The sequence below is a fragment of the Pollachius pollachius genome (genome assembly GCF_949987615.1).
Source record: "Pollachius pollachius genome assembly, chromosome: 2".
Taxonomy (NCBI): Eukaryota; Metazoa; Chordata; class Actinopteri; order Gadiformes; family Gadidae; genus Pollachius; species Pollachius pollachius.
The window spans coordinates 33,835,125-33,853,323 of NC_136935.1; the positions used below are offsets into that span (position 1 = coordinate 33,835,125).

At 41.2% G+C, this 18,199-nt stretch overlaps 1 protein-coding gene across 3 annotated transcripts in view; it reads right to left on the reverse strand.

Moving 5' to 3' along the window:
- The window catches only part of ctnna2 (catenin (cadherin-associated protein), alpha 2), a gene marked incomplete at both ends in the record, with an annotated part of 254,093 nt that extends 238,789 nt beyond the window's left edge, over nt 1-15,304 (reverse strand). For all 3 annotated transcript variants that reach the window (XM_079758937.1, XM_079758938.1, XM_079758936.1), the window contains one exon: nt 15,203-15,304. In XM_079758937.1, the coding sequence (XP_079615063.1) occupies nt 15,203-15,304 (102 nt within the window). The remainder of the gene's footprint in view (nt 1-15,202) is intronic.
- Nucleotides 15,305-18,199: the final 2,895 nt, after the last annotated feature.

Below are 18,199 nucleotides of genomic sequence, written 5' to 3' on the forward strand. Positions count from 1 at the left end.
GCTTAGTGACCCCCTCCTCACTGCACGGCGAGCTGCAGATGATGAATCAAAGCTACAGCAACTTGAAGTGGAGGTCCGGTCCAAAATTAACTAAACACGTTATTGTCCTCTCCAGTGATGCAGTGAAACCACTGGCCTGCTGCACGGCAGGGAAGGGAACATGGTGAGGCAGATATCTTTTAACGAGGACCCTGTTCTCCACACTACAAAGCCTTTGAGACGACATGGGAACAAGCTTCAAACCATGGGCAGAAAGGAGGGAATTGTTGTAATATTGGACCATATGGCCGCTTGCTAGGATCTGTGCATTCATTAAAGGAACTAATCAAATGGTTAAGACTCATGTAAACACTGCATATCAAAATTCAAAGCTCCTCACGAGAGGAGGGAAGCGAACATTTACCACTGAAAGGAGTCAACACCGTCTACCGTTCTCGAGCAGCTTGCATATACAAATAATTGAATACCTGCAGCCTGAACATCACTGTCATGCAGTTCCTCAGAGAAGGCACTAACTCATTGTGAGGGTTGACAGCCTAATGGGCAAGTTTACAAATTGAGCCATGGTGGATATACATAATTCATTGGAAAAAAGCTATTTCTGCACACCTTACTCTTTTAGTTTGCATCAAATGAATGCTTCAACAACTACCGCTCATGGATGATGGGTGGAGGAGCGATGACATAGTGTCACAAAGCTAGAGAGCAGCTGGCAGAGGGGGGGGCAAAGTAACAGACATGATTTATATATTCACATATTGGCTGTTTGTGTGTTGTACATATTGGAAAAGGGATACGTTCACATGATCGCATCCAGACTTGACCTCAACGTAGGTACTGAAAAGCGACTCTTAGGATTTCTCCCTCTCCCTCATTTTACATCTTTGTGTCTATCGTTGAACGTGATACGGATATTATCCCCACAAATCCCCTCGTAGACATGTGAGGTATGTGAGGTATGTGAGGTGTGTGAGTGTGTGTGTGTGTGTGTGTGTGTGTGTGTATGTCTGTGAACCATGAAAAACACATTTATTTAAGGCAAGGGCATGCAAAGGCAGTAGTGACAGACAGAGCCTGCCACTGCAACTGGAGCCTCCATGACACTGTGATCATCTGAAGCCAGGAAGGCTGCCTGTGATTGGTCGATTTATTCTCACATCTGAACTGAATGCCCGGGTTGCAACACCCCGTCTGCCTTGTTGGATTCATTTACAGTGTCATTGATTAACAGAATGATACAACACAAGAATATTGATTTATACGTTTTCATTTTTCAAAAAAGTATTTATTTTCCAAAACTATCGCAAAACTGGAAGAGAAAAGTAATTTCCATCTAGTGGTTGATCAAATCCCCATATTGGTTGAACTAAAAAGCAATTTCTATATGTTATTTATATAAACAATAGCAATCTCATATCGATCTGATGGTACGAGAATTAAGTAACATAAATTGCTATCTTATTGGGGTAAAGACTGTGGGGTCAACAATTGCCGAGTCAATATCCACAGAATCAATATTGCCTCATACTCTGACAAAGTGAGTGACTCACAGCCACGAGTGAACACGATATATTATTTATCTGTGGCTTGTGGCTGCGATCATGAATCTTAATTCTGGGATGGGCTCTGGCCGAACATGACAAGCCCATTAAGCAGAGCGGGCTTCTCTTATTTCATCAGCAGGCGCTTTCACCCAGACCGCTCAGTGTGGCAAATCAAGTTTGCGAGTGGAGATGAGACGTATCGGGACCCGTTTTCAAAAACCTTGAAGACAGTCCAGTGCGTCAGGTGGGGATGTTGAGGATGTCCTTCGGTAGGAAGGCAGAGCTGCAGCAGGTGATCACACGATGCTGGTCAGTGGCTGCCGTGTTCGGGGCCTCGGGGCGCAATGCATCGCTGACCCAGCCAGGTGTCAGCAGATAGAGCCCGGAGCCACATGAAAGATGGCTCTGCTGGGCCCGCGATCACAGCTGCTGCTATGGGTCTGTTGCTATGCGTGTGTGTGTGTGCGTGTGTGTCCGTGCTTTTCTGTTAGTGTGTGCGTGCATGTGTGTGTGGGTGGGTGCATGTGCATGTGCGTATTTGTCTGTGAGTGTGCATGGGTGTGGGTGGGTGCATTTCTGTGTGCGTTTGTTTCTGTGGGACTGCACGTGCGTGTGTGTGTGCGTGTGTGTGCATGCATGCGTGTAAGTCAGACGGATTAAAATAGCAGTGTGTCACGGACTGCAGTGCCAGGTCATGGCACAAAGACAGTCTGAACACACCATGTGTCATCTGCATTATGTCACACTGGCCTGGATGGGCCTCACCGGGACCGAACCCCACATTTGTAACCGATGGCAAAAATGCTTAGGAAAGTGTACTGCAGTCACAGGACTTTCAAAAAAGTCAAGTCTTATTCCCATAAAAGATCATTGGCACAATGACAGAGATAAGCCCTGTATTTTGAAACCATGATCTGCATAATCTGCCAGCTGGATTATCAAACAAAAGAGAGAGAACAGTCAAGCGAGTGTTTCAAAGGGCGGCTGATGTAAACAACTGCTTATTCAGAAGATTCAGAGTTTCAAACTCAAGGTCTCTTCATGGAAGCCTCACACTGATAAAATGTTCTCTAATCGATGCAACCTGCAAATGTATCACTTGCTCCATGTATTTTCCATATCAAACTAAAACACACAACATCCAATATCTCTTAGAGGTTCCTGCCACAGAAACCCTCAAAAACATTGTTTTTTTCCAGTGTATTTTGAGATGAATTACCACCAAAATACATGTATGCGGAACATTACAATTGTGTTTTCAGCTGTGTGTTTCCATCTGTCTACTCCAAAACAATCCCCCAGAACATGAAGCTCACAAGTTTGCCAGGAAGAGGACATTGAACAAAACGAGCGCAAGATGAGCTGAGCACAACTTAATATCTTGGTACGAGAGCAATTATTCAATCCACTGACACGTGTTCATTTTTCAGAGGAGAGAAAATGTTGATATTAATTAATCTAGAAGGTTAATATTGCACACAGATGCTTATGCAGATGCCTTGAATAGTATTTAATAAAGTTTGGCAATTAGATATAACCAATCGCAATGGCATATAAACTCACATCAGCAAGGTAACAAAGTCCAAGGCAACGCTATGAAAACATTACTGGTAAAGAATCCTAATAGTTCTTCTTCCCCATGCTCTCCTTGACTTGTAACCTCATTAGTATAGGATTTATCTTTTACGTGTACAAAATCAGTATGACCCAGACTACCTGGTAGAACTTCAAGGTCTACAGTCTGTAAATCTCTCACCTCTGCCCCTCCCCCCTTCATGACTTGACCGTATACCAAAAGCAAAAGACCCATCCCACAGCTAATGGGCGTTTTGCACCTAGTGGCCATTTTGATGGCGAACACTAGCTGGATGGGGGAACTGTTTTGGGAATCCTACATTTAGTTTACCCACCAGCTACTGTAAAGAACCAAGATGGCCACTAGGGGAATAAGGTCCATGTCACTTAATACTATTGATTATATAACTGATACTTTCGACCTTCCCTTCCATGTTTTTGATGTGTGGAAGAAGATTGAATCAGGATCACTGGAGGATCCTCCTATCCTGGAGAGTCCGGAGAGCTACCTTTAAACATCTCTTCCGCAGACCACTCACCACGCAGCAGTCACGAAAGGCTTCTTAGAAAAGCCTCCGTCATCCGGTTTCAAACGCACTAAGGGTACGGGCACGGACTGACAGCTGGTAGGACGTGTTCAAGTCCATGAAAAATGCATTTTCACTTCTTAAATTAATCATGCATCTTCAACTAACTAAAAAGAAAAGTCAGGTGGATCATTTAAAGGACGACAGCGAGATGACGAGAGTGACAGTTGGTCAGTGTCATTAAGTTCTGACAGCTGTACCTGAGCTGACCCTCCCATCCGGATTTGATGTGGAATATTGAATGTATAGGTCATCGAAGGGGATGTTTAAAGAGAGGCCCATGTGAAATGGCATAGCACATAAAATCTGTGTAAAACAGCGTTTCTCTTTTCCCGCAGGCTTAATGGATTATGATAGGGATGCAGTAAGAGGATCTAATCTCACCAAAGTCTCCTTTTATGGATAAACCCTCTGACTGTGTGTGTGTGTGTGTGTGTGTGTGTGTGTGTGTGTGTGTGTGTGTGTGTGTGTGTGTGTGTGTGTGTGTGTGTGTGTGTGTGTGTGTGCTTGTGCGTGTGCCAGTGTGCACATGGATAAGCCCAAAGAAAAAGAGAAACAGTGGGGTGCATCGTCCACTAAAGGCCAACTCTGTGGGTTACCAAAAACTTGCTGGTATGACACTCACTATAAGAGATTGCATTATGAATCAGATTAGAGATTAAGATTCAGAAATCAGCAGTAATGTCGTCAGAGTACATGTACTGAGGCAATAAAAAGATGATTAGAGAAGTGCAAAAAATGCAGTAAATGCAGAGTATGTACATATGTATAGTGGGATATTGTCGACTACACAGTATGGATAATAGAACAATGATGATGAACACCATAAAAAATATACAGTTAACGTATATGAGCAGCCATAGCAGTAGGTAAGGCAGATATTGTAAAGTGTATATAAAGTAAATACAAGTAATAGTAGTAAGATGTCATATACAGAATTTAATATGAGATATGAATACTGTGAATAATCTAGGCACAAGATATGAAAAATATAGATAGTGGTACGATTATGAATGCACTAGAGGTCGGATACAGTATGGACATTAGTGTAAATGTGAATAATGTAAATGTTTCATGGCTGCAGGAGATTGTGTGTGGGAGGGTTAGAGGTCAGTCACTGGAGGACACTGTGTGTGGTGGTCCAGGGGGGAGGGAGTTAAAGGTCGGTCACGAGAGGGAGGTGTGTGTGGTGGTCCGGGATGGAGGGGGCTAAAGGAAAGTCACTGTGGGCGTATCCAGGGGGGTTGGGGGAGGTCCAGAGGGAGCGATCGGTGTGGTGTAGAGTTCAGCAAGGGGACAGCCGCAGGTAAGACGCTTTTCCTGAACCTGCTGGTCCTGGAGACCTGCAGCGCCGTCCAAAGGGAAGGAGGTCAAACTGTCCATGCCTGGGGTGAGCTCTGCCCCTTACGATGGCGCGTCATCACAACGATGACAATAATACGAATAATAAGAGTGTCAGATAATACCGACAGTGACATCAACAGCAGGTAGTCGCAGTAATAGGATCCCTGAAGCCAAGATTAAACCTCGAAAAGTTATTATGAAGTAATTATGAAGTAATTAGCAACTCAAGCGGCGAGTGAAGTGTCTTTGCTGTGATATGAGGGAGATAATAGGGGAAGGGGGAGGTGGTTGAACCAAGGAGGGAGTCCTAACAAGGCAGGCTGCGGTTTTACTGCCGTACCGCTGTTTCCCCCATGGCTCCATTTTCCTGGGGGCCATGGTGCAATTTGTTTTTACGTGGGTGTGTTTAGGAATGCATTGACGTGTATAACTAAAGGATTTGTTCAGCAAGTGTCAGAGGTATCAAAATGATGGTCTACAACATCCACAACAACAGACAGAGACAACATTTCAGCCATATTTTCACCATTGCTCAAAGGTTTGGTGTTGTGTAACTGTTTCAAACATCAGCATCGACAGCATTCATTACAAATCCTCAATAATAATACAACACAGAGGTACATAGTACATACTACTCGAATATGTGGGATTTTGAGTTCTGTAGAACATGCTGTGAACAGTGAGTCACGACCAGGAACACCCCACCTCTTCTGTTTTACTTTGAACGCGGATGTGAAAAGTACAACACACATTGAAATGGATTTTCGCACCACAGGCCATCGGCAAAGCTCCAAGTGGATGAATGCATTTATCAAATAAGGGAACAGGCCATTCATCAAAACTTCCATTTAGAGGGGAAAGCTAAAAGAAAAGCACCCAGCAGCGTGTCATACTACATCAACGCTCAGTTTGGTGTTCATTTCATGGACCACATGACTCACAATCCAACAGCAGGTACAGCCTGTGCCACTGCTTGGTCAATGCCAACGCTCTGCAGCATTCATGACAGAGAGAGGCCCACCATATACAAGTGAGGGAAAACCGTTGACGTAGTCGTCCAATCTTAGCTTATTGGTTCGTCAACAACAGTGGTCAACATTGTTCCTTTAATTCACAAATTCTAAAAAAGTATGAGCCTTGTTCAGAATACATTTCCTTTGTTTTAACTTCTTTGTTGGTACATTAATCAGCGCATTAAATGAGACAGGTTATTAAAAGGAAATTCAAACGCTGTTTATGAGACCAAGTTATTGGTACTTCCAGCGAGTGAGGGCTGGCACTACCATTGTGTGTTGGTAAGGGTGTTCCCAGAGAAAGGTAAAAATTTTATGGGGGGGGTTATTGGTTAATGCTTTGAATCTGCTGAATTACATTGTGAGCTCTGATCTTATTTATTGAGTAGCTTTTGAATGGCCTCTAGTTAGGTATTTAAAGGTCCCATGACATGCAACCAGGTGTGGGCTGATTAGCCGTTACAAGCCGTTTTGGAAATCTGTCCCTTATTACATCACAGGTGGGCGTGTCCACCTTGTAACGGCTAATCAACCCACACCTGGTGGCATGTCATGGGACCTTTAAAGATTTCTGTGATTGTATTTTTCGGCATGCTACTTACCGAATGTATCAGCAACTGTTGGAATATAGTTTACATCTGAAATCAGCATTTTTAGTTACCTGGTAACAGATTTCTTTTTCATCAAAACAAAACATCAAAACAACTTAAATTTTTTGCCTTACACCTTCAATTTCCATGGGTGCTCATAATTTATTTTTATAATGCTTCTAACTTCACTAACAAGGTGAAAAAAATAAAATTGTCTAGGAATTAGTGGATCCAGGAGGTGCCGACTGCTTGACCACAACACCAAAAGCACAGAGGCCAGCAGCAGCCCCCACAGGGAGCAAGGGCAAGCAAACTAATCATCCATAGAAATATAGAGCCTCTACGGAACCTCCACACTTGATGGCAGGGCAGAGCCACAAGGGTCTGCACCTCCAGAGGTACAGACGCATGCCGCCAGCTGTTTGTCTTCAAACCTGGCAGATAACCGTTCACCTCTTTTGAAACCAAAGAGCCCTTTGACACCAAACATGGATAGACATTGGGTCATGCATTACTGAACAAAAGAAACACATTCACAGAATGAATTGCAGGCAGCTTAAGGTCAGGTCTAATGCGGCTCTCATAAAAAGGTAAATAAAAGGTACTTGTCACGACAGCTAAAATTATCAACGAGAGACTCAATGTGTGTGGACTTAAGTAGTAATTAGTACAAAATGCTAATTTGATTGTACACCACACAAAAAAGAAAAGAAAAAAAGGGAAAGAATAAATGAAGCCTCTCAGACTAAGCATTACTTAAATGCACCAACTGGCAAGATGCGTATTGACTACTCACCTTGAAAGAAGTCATGACAAAGGCTACCGGGACAACCAAAGAGGCCCCCTTCAACCCTCAACAACATAGCTGGAGGGGGTCATCTTGGGTCTTCAGGGCTAAAAGAGGACCTGAATGTTCGTCAGTCCCTGGGCAACGCAGCAGCACACTCTGTGTACATGCAGATATTCTCCCAGGCCTAAAGCCCCCACAGCATCCCAGCAGTGACGGCCCTCATCCAAGACCAGGATTAAAGCAGAGGGAGATCACACTAAGTACTAAATCAACCTTCTAGCACGCTGAAATGGTGCACATTCACGTACTACTTCTATCAGTAGTCCTGTGAACAAATCCGACGTGTGACACAGACAAGACAGGATATTAGACAACTTCCAAAACAAACCAAGAATTTAAGAATTCATAGCCTCTTGCAGGGGTTAGGAAGAAATCAGCTCACTCTTGTTTGTGATCAGGGGTAAGGAAGAAATCAGCTCAATACACTGATTGACAATCACAGTATCACAACTAACGTGACCAAGTCCTAATCAACAATAGTAAATATAAAGGTAATTGGTTCGCTCATATCGGTAAATGTAATCCAATATCAACAATACATCCAACTGAATAATCAAGCAGACTGGTCCTTTTCAAATATACTTTAAAGGTTAAAAATGTATGTTTGACAGGAAGTCATCAAGTAAAAATAAAAAGGCCTGCTGATATTGGCCAGTGTCTATTACCAATTACAATAACTACATTAATATGTTGTGTTCGTACATAAATTTTACGCACAAACACAACATATTCACCCAAACCAATAACAAGCACAGTTTTTAATTCTTCTCAGTGATGACCTTGAAAGGGTGGTAAGTGAAAGTGTTTAAGGGAGAGAGAGAGAGAGAGAGAGAGAGAGAGAGAGAGAGAGAGAGAGAGAGAGAGAGAGAGAGAGAGAGAGAGAGAGAGAGTTGTGTTTACACAACCCTGTGATTCAACATGATTGCTTTGAGGGTTCCCTTAAATTTTCTATTACAGTTCAATTTTGATTTTTGGCTTCCTGCTGAGAAGCACCCAGTGTTTGACCTATCCAATCAGTTTTCCTCGTTTCAAAATTCAGTTCTCCACTCAAAGGTTTATTTACGCGCAGAACATGACAAATTTATTGTTGCGCTTTAGCACAAGGCCCTATGTGTGGGCATCATATTTAAGGCATTGTAAAATGTGCCTATTGGTAATGTACAATGCACACTATTGTATTAGTTTTAAAGTTTAAAAGAAGTTAGTTCAAAATCCAATCATTGCACGTATAGTCTTTTTTCTTTTCATGTTGTATTTCCAGTGCCCATTATCAAGCTGTATGGAGCCAAAAGTAATGCTGATAACAGAATTCCCTGCAGTCAATACTGTCACAGTACTATATTATGTTGTCACAACATTATGTTCCCCATATTCTTTCATTGTGCTTCTTTCAGTTTCACTCATTGGTTTCACTTTCATTTTCTTTGTCGGGATCCTTCATCCCCAGTGCTATCATGGTATATGTGGCCCTATGATAACTTTCTATGAGCAGCAGCAAAGTGATGGCTCAGCGCTGCAGCTCCACAGAGGCACCAGTGGAAATGTTTGCAGTACTTAGAGAGTGAATACCGAATCATTCATGTGCAAAGCACAGAGCCCCTGATTCAAACCTGAGGACAAAAGCATCAAGCGCTGGCTGTACAATATTGACTACGGACCGGAAAACATTTCAGCTGTCCTTGTTTCACTTATCTCGCCTCTCCAACGTGGTTCCTGTTTAGATGGAGCTAAGGTTGACTTTTCCCAGGTTCATTTATACAATCATTTATTAATGATGGGCAACATTGTGTTGGAAGGAACATCGATGACGACTATAAAATACTAATAAGATAGGTTGTTAAAACACCCCCCGTTTTCACAACTTTGAACCAACGTTATGGAGACTTCTATCTAACTGAACATTTACTCAGCTCAAAACTAATTGACAACAGGTCAAGTTTTGCTGCAGTGTTTTCTTACAACGGAAGACGATAGGCTTTTGATAGGCTTTGATTGGGATCATATCAGAGTTGGGATCTCGGCAATCATTTCAGCGCCACCCTAGATCGATGTATGTTGTCCCTTCCACAACACGACACTGCCTGGCGAGGTACTCTGTCCCTTGTCTAGTGTGCAACGTGCTTCACTTTGAAGTTCTGCCATAACAAACCAAGAAACCCAACAAACCCACTGACTTCCTCCACACAGCACGTATGTGATATTAATGCTACCAGGTAGATTGCACTATGGTACCCGACCCATCGATTGGTTGATGAGTAGGTTGAATTTAAGTCGACTACTGTGGTCCCTACATCCTAATTGAATTTAGAATTAATTGCAAAAGTAAAATACACAATGGAACACATGAATTATGGCTGACATTGGAATATTATTTAAAATGTAGAAATCCCCTGAAGAATCGCAGTACTGGTGTTCAATGAGGCAACTTTTCTCTCCAGTGAATGCAGTTTGTCCTTGGAGATGGTCTCACTTTAAAAGAACAGGATCAAATACCACATCCTCTTTATTTACAGGAAAGTGCCGGCATCGGCTTTCATGCATGCATATGTAACAGATGCTGCTGCCGTGACAGACTGAGCATAACACTTGGACGTGTCCTCCCAGGCCCTAGTTTGACCGTGTGTGGAGAAAGAAAACCAGCCCAGTACAGCTCATCTCAGCTGAACTTCTAACTACACAGACATGAAGGGATGCTATGTGGGGAATGGAGGGGGTGAACTGGTGAGAGCTATAGTATGCTTCCTGACTCTACTTTCACAAAAACGGCCCACCACAATTTTAAGAGGTAGAAATAGGTTTATAACTAGCACCTTTAAAGAAACACACCATTTTTTATTTGTACCAAAAATAATGAGAAATACGTCACATTCATTTTTTTAACAGTACTTCAACTCAAACCTCAGTTCTTCAGAATTTTTTTTCTTTCGATTAGATAATTTTTTGTCTCCAATGATACAAAAAAATAAAAAAGGTTTATTGCAGGAAAACTGCTCACCACAGGTTACAGAGTTTAGCTTAATGAAAAAACAATGCAACAGTCACTCAAGAGTGGCGAGGTCATCGGTGGGACCAAAAGTGTGCACACAAATGCGCATCAAATGAACAGCACAACGATTAAAGAAGAAATCCATGTAACAAGCAGTGACGCATAAACCATGAACCTAAACACCATGACACCAAACAGATCAGCCACGGTGCATTATGTTACACATCCAGACCATAGAGCATAAGTAACTCAACGCCTACTGAGTCGATTGACTTCCACGGTATTCCAACGCAGCGGCTAACAGGAGATCGTTGGAATACTAATGTGTGTGTGAGGAGGACGGCGACATGTCAGCGGCTCACGGCGCTCTATTTGTTAGCTGTAAGCCGTGCCGTTTGGAAGGCAAACAAAAAGGCAATTCCAATAAAGCGAGAGAGAAAGAAAAAAAATGATTTAATTCCCGCTTCAAACACAGAGGATGGAATGGACGAGCTGGGTTTTTAGGGGGCTTGGAACATAAGCGTAGCACATTGTACTTTGAGTCGGTCTAGCTCCTTACTGCCAAACCTTGCTCCATCTCTCTCTCTCTCCATCTTTATCTCTCTTTCTCGTTCTCTCCTGCTGCCCTTCAATCTTTCCCTTGCTTTTTTTCTCCCTCCACTAAACTCTTCTTTTTCCTAACCTCTGTTTCTTCCGAAATCTCTTTATCACAAAGGAGATTTCTCTGCATAATCACAAGTGGTATTGTGGAAGGTCAGAGAGGACGACGGCATGTAAGTGGTTTATGAGCACCAATCTCCCAAAGCCCAGTGCAATCTCCCTGCCGGAATACAAAGCGGAGAGCTTTTGGATAGGCCTGTTAAGGCACAGGAATGCACGCGTTAATGTTGAAGTTTTAGGACGAACAACTACTTAAAGGAAGAGTGAAACATAAATCTTTTTTTGTTGTTGCTTCATGCCTTATTGTCCTGTATGGTCCTCAACATAGTAACCTATGCCAATTTGTCACTTTTACTAAAATAAGTCATTTATTAAATCTTGGCTTACGCATTACAAATAGGCCTACTACAACGCTCATCAAACTGTTTGCGTGGGTCGTAACCATGGGATAACAGATCTCCTATCCTTCCTATAACTCCTTTTTTTATCCCATTTTGTTTGATTGCGAGCTGAAACAGAGGGTAAACATGCACTTTAAGAGTAACATTTGAGAATAAATTGAAATTGCCAGAATGTTTTATCTCTCTTCTAATGATAGTAGATAGATGCAATTCCTTCTTATTTGAAACATTACAGCTCCCATCGGGACGCATATACAGGTCACTCCCAATGAAATCCTGTAAGATTTAGTTATTAACCCTAATTTTAGCCCTTGGCTAGCTTGATAGTTTTAGCCCTGGGCTAGCTTGAAAGTTTTTGCCCTGGGCTAGCTGGATCGTTTTAAACCTAGGCTAGCTGGGTCGTTTTAGCCCTGGGCTAGCTGGATCGTTTTCGCCCTGGGCTAGCTGGATCGTTTCAGCCCTGGGATAGATTGGTAGTTTGAAATCCTGGACTAGCTTGGCTGGTTTAGTCATGTCTAGCCTGTTAGTTTTAGCCAGGGGGTTTAGCTCGGCACTCCTGTAGGACAGGATGCGTGTTGATGAATGGGAGCTGCTATCTCAAACATTGTCAGAATGAGCTTGTAGGGCTGAGCGATTAATCTAATTTTGAACACGTTTTCGATTTTTTAACAATCACAAAACTAAATGTTTTTTTACTAAATGTTTTATAGAAAGTACTGGAAACAGCTGGATACATATCTGTACATTATTTTAGATTTGAACATTTCGCTTTTGACCATTTGTGTATTTTTTTAAGGCGAAATTTCCAAGTGCTCAGTTACAAAGTGTTTTTGGGAGAGACATGCTGAATAAAAGCATCAAGTTTTAAAACTCAAAAATAGTCGTTTGAATAATCGTGATTTCAAGATTGACTTGATTGAAACATGATTATGATTTTTTCCAGAATCGAGCAACACTATGAGCTTGTCAAACTATCCTCCAGAGGCAGCCCTGAATTTCCAACAAATGTGCTGAATTATCCAAACAGATCCTTCTCACTGTCGATGCACCCCGGATTTGATTTTGTACTGCTGTTGGCCATTGGGCTTATGCTGTTGCTGTGGCTGTTTCTAGTGTGCATTTTTTTTATCTCTGTTGCAGAATATTGACAACGGCAAGCAGAAGGATAGATAATGGATTTAGACATTACATCAAAACCAATTAATAATAACCACTGTGGTGGGGGAGGGAAAAGGTCTCCCTGCCTTATTCATTCTGATGATTAAAGTGCCTGTCATTTGCATGGCTGCTCGTGTGGGCTATCACAGCATTCAGCTGACAGGTATACAGGCTCAGAGTAAAGTCATCACCAAACTAATTACGCTTGGGTTTGTTCAATTATGTACAGGTAAGTTCCCTGAGCCCAAGTTTAATTTTTTACTTATTTAGCAATAGTTATATATTGGATGTTTGGAGTCAAGGCAGGTTTGCATGGACTACCACTTCCTTACATTACCATCTGTTTTCACTAATCTAGAAAAAAATAATACAATTGGGCAATGTAGATGACAAAAATTCATAGTGAGAGTAGCTGTTCAGCGTGGAATACTGAATTTCACTATATTGTTATCAAGACCGACAGAAAAGGCCAAGCCTGAAATGGACTGCAGTAGAGGAATTCATGTTGATGTAAACATAACCAGTCTATAAGTATTATACACAATGGATGGTAGTTTCTGTAGTTTGGCTTACACTACACGTTCTTACACGAAACAGACAACACACACAAAAATTCACATTTTCCTTTGGGATCAAACCCAGAACCTTTCAGATGGATACGTGCATCATTTGCACGTATCCATTAAACCACTTCAAATCTGTGATTTGAAGTGGTTTGATAGCCATAAATGACTGAGGCTGAACTCAACTGAAAGACAAAAGCACAGAGTGCAGTGCAAGCATACTTTCTTTACTGTCTTAATGGCTTTATATTTAAGCAGAATTTTCAGGGGTAAAAAGCAATTTGTAATTATAATTGAGGATTGAATTCACTGCACTCCACGAAGAAGTGTTGGGAGCCATCAAACAGATCCTAACAGAGGCAGCTGAGTACTCTGATGTGATTTGAAGTTCAACTCTTGTCTTAGCCAAATAGTTCCCTTGAGGAGTGCCTTGGTGGAGCGCAGCCTGCTTCATGGAAGCCCAGAGCCTCTTGGTCTTCTCATCTGTAGCTCTCTCTATATTCCCTGTTCGCACACACATCTGCTCTCCTGCTAGAGTTACTTCGTTGTGAATCTCCATTGCCAGGTTCAGATGTGAAATATAAAACATCAAAATATCCATCCCAATAACAGCAGTCCTTCTGTTTTCCCTGGCTACATCTTACTGATAGAGCTAGGAGGATAGAACATCAATCTGGAACAACGTGTTTCCCATGACTGGTTTCTGTCCTGTCGCACAAATTTCGAGTAGATAGAAAAGACACCAAAAGATGGAATGAACCAAATAAATATAATGCTATCTCAAAATCATAGTATGTTTTGTATTCAAATTGTTTGTGTGTGATAACCTGCATGCGGAGACACAAGCACAAATAACTTCAAATGTCAGTGAAAACAAAAACAGTACAATTAAGTGTTGGCTGATATGATGCCCTGTTTTTTTTGGTTTGTTTGGCACATAAATAACCTTGGAAAAGACTTGAGAGCTTAAAACATGACGCCATTAAGATCCATCAGTAAGCCTGTAATGGGATCGTGATGGTTCCTCGCCACTTCAAATCAATGCTACCAACATTAACTAGGAGGCCTCTGTTCTTCATAACTGTATGTTAACATTAAGCATGTCACATGTGTAATGGAAATAAAATGGACGGATGCCATTTCATGTAGTTTAATCTGCATTGCAAAAGAGGATTGACAGGTAAAGCTTCCCATTTGTAATGTATTTTATTGGCTCATTCTAAGCTTCTCCTACTTCCTCCACATCTACCAACAACTTGAGAAGGATGTTCGCCCAGCCTTCCAAGGCACAAATGCAGTGTTTTAGTCCAAAACAAACAAACAGACTAAACCGGTAAAAGGGATGGGTCTAGTTACTATAGCTTGCACCGTGGCCAGAATTGACCCAGTCTGTAGAGGACCAGGGGGTGAACAAAGTCCTGAGCTGGGAGTAAACTTCATATTTCTATTTCTAATGCAGTGATGGGGCTACATCGCTCCCAACCCTGAATATATCATATAAGCTCTGGCGGAAGGACAGAGTTCCCATGTCACCTCAGGTGCCTATGGCCTAAAGAGCTACCATCTCATCAATATTCCAATGACTCCAACTAACAGGGCCTCATCCCAGCAGATTTTATTCACATAAAATCACATTATAGATATCTTATGAATTCAGCTGTACCTGTGTTTTTGGCAGGGCAACCTGAGGAATATGTGCTAGCAACAGTTTTTATTCTAGATAGATTACCCAGTAGCTTGTTGCTAGGAGGAGTGAGGAGGAGTGTTCCATTGTGCCATACATGGCAACATACATTGCCATGTATGGCAGCATATCCATATATGTCACCATATATTCCCATATATCCCGATTTATGGTACCATAAATGGGCATATTAGTGATGTCACTTATGAGTCCATTAAGAAACAGTCCTTTATGTCAGGTGTCCTACCTGTGTGACCAGCGGCTCCAGCAGCCTCTCTACTGTCAGGGTGCGGATCTCCAGGCTCTTTGGGTCCCATTTCAAGAGGATGGGGGACGTGGCGGTCGTCATGGTTTCTGATGGGAATCAAGAGAAATGCAATAGTTACAGAGGTTTATGCGCACAGGACAGTTAGAGCTTATAAGGTTCACTGAAGGTACGAGGAAACAAGAGCATAAGATAAAAATGAAGAAGGTCAATTATGTTTAAATAATAGCTAATCAGATTTTTGAACACTGTTAAAAATCTATCAATGCACACAGAGAATGATTGGATTTTCTGCATAGCACCACAGGATGTTGTTATTTATCCACTGACACAATAGAAAAATAAGTACAGATATACTTTGAATTGAAATATGCTGGGAGGCATTGGCATATGATCCATTCAACATGCAAAGGACTGTATTTAGATCCAGACACAACTGGATCTAAAACAAAATAATCCATAATGTTTCTCCACATTGACTCTAATGCTGAATATAACTAACATCTGCCATCAATCATTAAGTGTTAGCAGAAATGGATGGTAACTGTTTGCATACACACTTAAGTTTCCACACACATACACTTACTCTATCTGATGAACCATTGCATATGCACTGCCCCTAAAGCGGTTTATCAGTTGAAAATAGCATTTTTTCTGTGACAGCTGTAACCGCTTCAGAAACTTAATCTGTGACATTCATAAATGACTTCCGGTACAATTTATGCAAACAGAAGGGAATGACTGATCGTTGAGAACCATACATAAATTTGCATAACAAAGCTCATGCAGGTAATTAAGGCCAGCTTTTCAATTGGATAAAAGGCAACACAGCAATTAGATTTCATGGCATTTACATCAAATGGCATGTCTCGCTGTGCTGCAGAAATTGGCACATGCTGCATTATATAGGGGGACAGGGTGATTCATAGGGTGGCGTTTTGTTGGTTTGTTTCTGAAAAGAATGAACTCATCAGCTCATCGAGTTTTAAACTGGGTTTTCTAAAAGTGTGCGGGTTGCATTAAACAACACAATAGCAGGAGACTAATAACGGCAACGTCGTTTTTGTGCGAATGCAATTCTATCACAAGTAGAATAAATATGGTGTTTTTTTTATGGTATTTAATATATGAATAAAGATTTTGGGTTCCTTATTATGCTATCTCCACACACTTTGCTCACAACAATAGTTGATTCTAACCAAATGGAGGTGCAAGTAGTGGATACATACTTTTAGTGCCATGTCATTGGGGCTTAATTTAGCATTAATATTTAGGACTTTTATCTTAAAGCATATACAGGCATAGGGCTCAATTCGATTTTGAGAGTTTTCCATTGTGCAAGATTAGATAATGGTTTGTTGTCGCACATTTGATGAAAAGATTTTACCAACCATTTCATTTCATTCTCTATCGCATGCAATCATGCAATGTTGTAAGAGTCTCGCAATTACAAAATTCCACGTATTTACAATATTCTCTTTGGGACACACAAAATCTAGAGTCTAGGATGTAAGATCGGGCTGAAAGATTTAGGTAAATAAAAATAATTGCAATCATTTAGACCAATATTCGATTGCGATTTAGCATACGATTTTTTTTTTTAGTTCCATATGTTCTGTATTATTCACTGAACAAGCACTAAATCATTCTTTAGTATGACCAACACAACATTGGAAGCAGTAATAAGTCTTCATATAAACTGCTCTTTTCTTTAGCCCAGGCCTGTGTTGAGATTAATTGATGCATGAATTGATACAACATCTTTATTTAACTATTGATATGTAAAAGAAAAATAAATATGAATCTTACTGATCTCCAGTCAGTAACAGTAACAATAGAAATAAATTAAAATTGCAGCCTTTGCGATTTGCAAATCATGTTCTATTTTATCGCGATGTCGGTTTGAATTCAATTCATCGCTCAGCCCTATTGTACGAGTCACGTATGATGCAAAACGTGCACTCGGTAAAACCAGCAGTGCCAGTCCCACTCGTACGCACAGATCCCCAAACTGAACATTAGTTTTACTCAATGAATGACTTTATAAGCATGTGCCGAAAACTCTTGCATAAGCCCAGTCCATATCCCATGCCAAGAAGGACAACTGGATAAGAGGATGAGGATAAAACTGGAGAGATTTGGGTCAGACGGCCCTCGGTTCAGGACTGGGAGGGGGATGCTAAACTGGGCGGTGGTACAACATCTCTGCATTATTGATGAAGCCACACAACCCAACCTTCATTTATGTTCTCACAGTGCAAAACTTGGCTGTGTTGACAAATTCTTTCAACTCTGAGAAACAAGCAGGATTAGCAGATTTAGAATTTTTTGGATTAAATTTTGGATTAAATCTGAAATAGCACTGACAAGAGAATTGTATGTGTTCTTCGAATTAAGTATAAATATTGATGCCTTGACTTTGAAAGACTATATATAGCCGCCTTCACATTCAGTTTTCAGCCCTGGTTATATACGTTGAAATTAAACTTCTACGCTCAACAATACAGTACCTCTCTTTCTTAGCAGTCAATATGATCTAAAATGACGTATATTACCACACAGGAATGCAGTAGTGACCATGTAGCTAACCATCAACAGTTTCAACACTGATTAATTAATGAAAACATCTAATCTGTCTTTGTGATACCAGTTGTACTATGAGCATGAATATGAAGACGGTATTAATTTCAGATATTCTGGGTATAGGTAAACTACCTGAGGGGCTTACGTTGAGCTAAATGTTGGAAATGAGAAGTGACATGATTTTTCCTATCCAAGAAGTGAAAGAGTGGAAACCATATATGAAGGAACTTGGATGGATTCAATCAGATGAGTATGTCATCCGCACCTAAATTATTAAGGAGAGACGAGTCGCCAGGGTGTGCAGTCCAACTTCATTAGAGAAAGTTACCTAATGCCATCGAACAAAGAACGCCTAACGGCTTGATTTATGGAGCCCAGCATTTGATGTCATTAAAT